Below are 6,893 nucleotides of genomic sequence, written 5' to 3' on the forward strand. Positions count from 1 at the left end.
ATTTAATTAAATATTATTATTTTTTTACATTGATTTTTTTTAATTTACAAAATATCTCTAATAATAAATTTACTAAAATATCCTTAATAATAAATATGTTTAGTTAAAATTATTATTGATTCTAATTTTTTTTTAAATTTACTAAAATATTTCAAAAAGTATGTTCCATGCAACGTTGTTCGTCTAATTTAACTTCGTAAAAGAAGTTGCAGTTTTGTTGTTATATTCTATGAAAATACTACATTAAAAATTGCGCATCTCCTTCTTCTTATATGACTCTTACACTTTTTGCTACATGATTTTGAAGATTTTTTCTTGTCATTGTTGCCGACAGCAGTTGCTAAATTCTTATAGGTGTTTTTCATTGTAACACGAGCTTTATCATTGATCTCAGCTATCTGTTTGGCATGCAAGCTTAGTTCTCTAATTTTTTTTCAGAGTGTTTGCCATGCTAGGACTAATAGTATGGTTATGCTGGATTGAATGTTGTAGAAGGCTTAGAGAAGGGTGAGGGGTTGAATCTATAACTTTCTTTTACTTTAATGATGTAACTATTTTATAACAATCTTTCAGTCTGAATCTGTTTGAATTTAGCATCGGAAAATTTATGAAACAATTTTATTTTGTCTCATGAATACCAGAAAACAGAACAGAGAAGGGAAGAGAGAAGATGACACCATCATGTATCCTGGTTCAGTTGCCTTGTGCAATGCAACCTACATCCAGTCTCCACCACAACAATGATAAAATTTTCACTATAATTAAAGTATTACATACACCAATTCCGTAAGATTGACACAATCCTTTCACTCTCAAGTTATAACATAACTTGACTTGGTTATGCTAATACCTAACTCTTCACTTTTAGTGCTCACCCAACTAAAAAAGGGATACCTCACTAGTACAAGATATAAGACACAAAACCAACCTAAAGAAATCTGAAATCACTCTAAACTTTTCACTCAAGTGTATCAGTTAGCCTTTTTATCACTCTTTGACTTTTACTTGATCTCTCTCTTTATGTCTTTTCACACTCAAGAAATTACAGAAAGATATACATTAAAAATAAATTACAATCTGTAAAATATGAAGGAGATTGATGCTTCAACAACCTCCTTTGTTATGTGATGAACCATATTTGCTTAACTCTGATTTAGTTCCTCATTTTGGCGAAATGCTCCTTTGACTAGAAAGTACTGTCCAAGTTGATGAACTTCTTCAGAGAACTTTTCTCATAACATGAACTTCAAAAACTGATTTTTTTTCTCCTTACTTCAGCAGAAACAAATTTTTTTTATATCTCCTTGCATGTTGTTGAGATACTATCTCCCAAGTCAACTCCTCGAGTTTTGTACTACACCAACTTAGCCGTTCACTTTCTTCCATTAATCCCCAATATGAAATTTTGAAACAGATCTCTTTTTCTTGACCGAAAAACTCAGAACAACAAAGAAGAAAAGTTTTCAATAATAATTTCACATCTGAATTCTTGAGATACTACTTGGTCCCCAATAAATAATTTTGGTCTTTAATTCACAGCAGTGTATCTCAAAAATCACTCTTTTTATATCTCAAAATGAAGTAGTAGAGAGTTGGAGAAGGAGGAAAGAAAGTAAGATGCATGTAAAAGGAAATGAATCACCTTTAGCCTCTAACGTAGCTTGATGTGATTTGATTTGGGTGATTAGACCTCAACCTTTCTTACTTAATCCTTGTCTTTCTTTTTTCTTTGGTGAATAGTTGAAGAACAAAGCTTTCTCTCTCTTTCCACTGAGTTATGACCGAAGTAAAAAGTGAACGTTGTTTTGGAGGCAACCACTTAGAGAGATTAGCATGAGGGATCAATTCGGACTTGGGTTGGCTTTGTCCATTTAGCCCATTTGATTTTTTTATTCTAAATTAATTTGGACTTGTTTGTAAGTGTTGCACACTGTCAGGTTTTTTATTTTTATTTCAATTATTTGGGTAGCTGCAAGGGTGAATTTTGGCCTGCAACACTTTTTGGCCTACAATACTTTAAATAAAATTATCAAAACTAACTGGATAATTAGCCCAATAAAATAATGTTTGTCATCATTAATCATGTTAGTTAATTTTTTAACTTAAAAATCTTTTTGTTGATGACAAACATAATTGTAACATTAATCAAAAGGAATTGAATTTGAATAAAGTTAAGAAACTTCCCTTTGAGTGATGTCACTTACTTTTGTGTTGCTCCCCTTTTCTTTTCAAGAGATGCTCTCCTTAAATTTATGCTATTCTTTTCTTTTCTGTTTGCATATACTTATTTGGAACCCAATAAAATGCTATATATTATCCAAGAATGTAACAAACAGTAACAATTTTAAACATTTATAACATTTCATGAAATATGGCTAAGTGAATTTGTTTAGCCTAAATCTGAATCATAACAAGTCAGCCATTGTGACAAATATCCAGCCCAACCCTTAACAAAAACAGAGCATTAGGGTTAACAAAAGCAAAACAACAACAAATCATTTAAAACAATTTCAAATTCACATGTTATAATAAATCACAACAATAGCAAAAATTCAAAATTCTATGTTACTACTCCCTTTTTGTCATCAAGGACAAAACAAAAGTGAGCTAAAGCCAGAAAAACAAAGTGTTAGTGCAAAGTCCAAAAACAAGTAGATAATTAATTAAGTGCAACAGTAGTTAAAAATATTACAGTCATCTAAAATTAAAACACAAAGTAGTAAAATCACGAACCATTTTTTGTTTATGAACCAAATGAGCCTAAACTTTCTACTCTTCTTCTTCCTCCCGCAAGCTTTCTCAAATCCTTCCAAACCCCTTTCTACACAATCCTCACACAACACTCTTCAGTAACTTTCAACTCTTTCTTGCGTTTTGCTTTTAAAGACCCTCTTCGACACTCTCCTCCAACACGTGGCGTTCATGCAATCGGAAAGACTGCCAAACGCAACCTACGTTTTGGCCTGGCTAACTGCCAAACGTAACCTCCATTTTTGGAGTTCTAAGATGGTCAACAAAACAAGTTATGTCTGCATGCAGGGGACAGGGACATGTTTCGAGCCCTCTATCTCCTTTCTTGCCAATTAGAAATTACGTTTTGCAGCTTGATGCAACTTTCTCATTTTGGGTTCACACAAAACATAACTTGCATTTTGTAGGTTACTCAACTTTTTAATTTTTAGTTCAATCAAAACATAACCTGCATTTTACAAGTTACTGACTTTAATAAATTCACATTTGTGAAATATACACCATACCACAATATAATTATTGCACATCACTATTTTTACTTCTATCCATAAATTAATTTCTGACACCACTATGCTAGATATTCGATCCATTATCAATTAACTAATTTGGAACCTGCATTTATTGCTACCATTTTCTTTCCCTTTTTATCTTTTTATTTTTTTCTCATTGTTTTTTTAGGGTGGTGGAACTCGTGGGAGGGGATTTTGTTGGTTTTGTTTCCTACTCTTTCCTTTTGATGTTGATTAATTACAATTCTTCTCAAAACTATTTTTATTTTATGCAGATTAAAAATTAATTCATTGTATTTTAAATTTTATTTAATAATTTGTTAATGAACAATAAATTATTGTATATATAATGTAAAATTTAAATTTTTAACATTTATTTGATCAAATAAACTAAGTAACATATGGCCAACTTAAATTAGTTCGAGGCTTCTTATTTTTCATTAATATTATAACTGCGTTTATTTATAAAAAAAGACATCAATATATGAATATAAAGATACAAAATTATATTTAACATGTAAGATATGGATAAAATAACATTGTATTATGAAATACTAAATTAATATATTTTTTATTTTTTTACGAAAAAAATATAAAAACATTGAATAGAGACACAATTTATTTTTTTAAATTATCACTATTAAAGTTTTATAATTATATTTTTTATTCTAAATTTTATGTAAAAAATAAAGCTAAATCAAACTTTTTATTATTTATTCAATCTTATATTTAATTCATCACTCATTAACAAACAAAATATAAAAATATTAGTTTTTATATTTTTGTTATTTATATCATATTTTGAATGTTCTGTCTTGTTTTTAAGATTAAACGCAATCCTTTTTTTTTTGGGTGATTAAACTAAACGCAATCTATTATATTATTATGCTTAATGTCATCGGCCTGAATAGGCCCATTATTATATTGTATAGCCCAACAGAGTTCATATGGTTTTTTGGTACATCTAAATATATTTTGATAAGAATTTAATTAATGTAGTTAATGCTTTAATCAGAGATATATCTTGTTTAATTAGGTGAATATTTTTTTAATAAATGCACATGCGAATATATAAGAAATTTTCAATGCATTGATAATATATATTTAAGTCCTACTAATTTGAGTTTGGCATTTTCTACATTAGTTCTAATGAAGCATATTCTTCATTGTCTATCTCCAAAAACCGAACATATTTTATTAGATTCCAAAATTTTGTTCGTTCTAGTCAACTGCACTTATTTTCCCATTTTTTTTATAATAGTATCAGGATCAATAATGTGTGCTAAAAATTTAATTCAAGAAATTAGTACTAATGTTCTTGTAACGACCTGGCCCAAACTCCTGCGGGTCGACTCGACTTGAGCACTACCCGACCCAGACGGTTGGGCGAAGTGCTCCCAAACCGACTCTGACACGTCATGCACAACTCATCCGCAGCTGTGAGGAAACGCCTTGGAGAAAGTGGGCCTGCCCCCACAGGGCCCACGTCTGACACGATATATAAGGGGAAGGACAGCCCTTCCCCCAAGGTACGTCACACTTTCCCTCCTAACCATTTCTCCGCCTGCACACTAGCTGACTAGAGCGTCGGAGTGTCCTTGCAGGTGGCACCCCCTTTTTTCACAACAAGAGCTCGGCTGCCCGGCACCTCCGAACCCCGCGAGATCCCGATCAAAGCGTTCTCATCTCCTCCAACGAACCATCCGAACCATCCGGAAGTCCTCTTCACGAACATTGGCGCCGTCTGTGGGGATCGACGCTTAAATGGAAGTCGCGCTGGGTCCCGGAGACCAAGCCCGAGGAGCCGGAGCGGAGGGGGCAGCCTCCGTCGCCTCACTAAGGGGGCGGCGGAGGTCCCCCCAGCAACACACAGAACAGCACACGAGGACACGACCCTTCGGGGGAACGGGCGGCGATAGCGCCATAATAATGCAGGAGCTACGCCATAGGGTCCAGAACCTAGAGCGACAGTTGGCCGACCAGGAGCGGGACGGACGAACCACCGATCCCAGTTACACCCCATCCCCCGAAAGCGAAGAGGGAAACTCCCACCAAAGCCGCCCGCGGCGTACCTCCGCGTCCCGAACGGAAGCGGAGAGCACGCGCGAGGAGTCTCCGATCCCGAGAAGACGAAATGACACGATCATCTACTCACGGGGCAGGTTAACCCGCCGAGCGGCACGAGATCGAGAAGACGAGGAAAGGAGATCCGCGAGGACACGACAACCTGTGATAATGGGCGCCACCCCATTCCACCGATCTATCCTCGAAGTCCGGTTGCTGAAACACTTCGACAAACCAACGGACATGAGGTACGACGGAATTCAAGACCCTCTAGAACACCTCACGGCCTTCGAGGCCAGGATGAATCTGGAGGGAGTAGGGGACGAGGTAAGATGCCGTGCCTTCCCGGTAACCTTAGCGGGACCCGCGATCAGGTGGTTTAACGGCCTCCCGCAGGGATCCATCTACAGTTTCTCGGACATCAGCCGTGCATTCCTGGCCCAATTTACAACACGAATAGCAAAGGCAAAGCACCCGATCAACCTTCTGGGGGTAACCCAGAGACAAGGAGAGCCGACCAGGAGGTACCTGGATCGGTTCAACGATGAATGCTTGGAAATCGATGGCCTAACCGATTCGGTGGCCAGTCTTTGCCTGACGAACGGCCTCCTCAACGAGAACTTCCGAAAACATCTTACCACGAAACCAGTTTGGACGATGCACGAGATCCAGACGGTAGCCAAAGAGTACATAAATGACGAGGAAGTCAGCCGAGTTGTGGCTGCCAACAAACGGCAGTCCAGCTACAATCAACCCCGGCAACAGGGCAACGGGGAAAGGCTAAAGGAACAAACCAGGGAAGAGGCGCCAAACAAGGCACCAAGGACGTTCCCCCGAGTCGGGAAATTCACCAACTACACTCCGCTCACTCTTCCCATCGTGGAGGTTTACCAACAAATAGCCGAGAAAGGAATCCTGCCGAAGCCCCGACCACTCGAGGACCGCACTGGAGGGAACAAAAACCTCTATTGCGATTACCACAAAGGCTACGGTCACCTAACGCAGGACTGTTTTGACCTAAAAGATGCACTAGAACAAGCGATAAGGGAAGGTAAACTAGCAGCATTCTCCCACCTAATCAGGGAGCCAAGGAGACGTTATCGCGACCAAGGCGAAGAAGGCAAAACCCATTCGGCAAAGCGCCGACAAGAGCCAGAAGACGGAGATCACGGTCTCACTGTGATAAACGTGGTGACGGCCAAAAACGCCGCACCCAGATCCAGATCGGCACACAAGAAAGACGCAAAGATATTGTCGATCTCCTCCTCGTCGACGCGAAACTCTAAGAAGCCTCCATTCATTTCTTTCGGCCCGGAAGACCAATGGTTCGACGACGCCCCGGAAAATCCACCCATGGTCATCACGGCCAGAGTGGGAACCGGTCTCGTCAAACGCATCCTTGTTGACACGGGGGCGGACTCGAACATCATGTTCCGCAATGTATTCGACGCACTGGGACTAAGGGACGCCGATTTGACGACTCACCAACACGGGATCATTGGTTTGGGCGACCATTTCATCAAACCGGACGGAGTAATATCCCTGCCAATCTCAGTGGGACAATCCTAG

The 6,893-nt window shown here is 38.3% G+C and overlaps 1 protein-coding gene across 1 annotated transcript; it reads left to right on the top strand.

Moving 5' to 3' along the window:
- Window positions 1-5,024: 5,024 nt before the first annotated feature.
- On the top strand, window positions 5,025-6,893 carry LOC107490886 (uncharacterized). Its single transcript, XM_016111693.1, has one exon. It carries the CDS (start codon window positions 5,025-5,027, stop codon window positions 6,891-6,893), a length of 1,869 nt encoding a protein of 622 aa, XP_015967179.1.

This window comes from Arachis duranensis, chromosome 5 (genome assembly GCF_000817695.3).
Source record: "Arachis duranensis cultivar V14167 chromosome 5, aradu.V14167.gnm2.J7QH, whole genome shotgun sequence".
Taxonomy (NCBI): domain Eukaryota; kingdom Viridiplantae; phylum Streptophyta; class Magnoliopsida; order Fabales; family Fabaceae; genus Arachis; species Arachis duranensis.

Coding starts and splice junctions, on each gene's coding strand:
- LOC107490886 (XM_016111693.1), top strand. CDS start 5,025: ATGGAAGTCGCGCTGGGTCCCGGAGACCAAGCCCGAGGAGCCGGAGCG.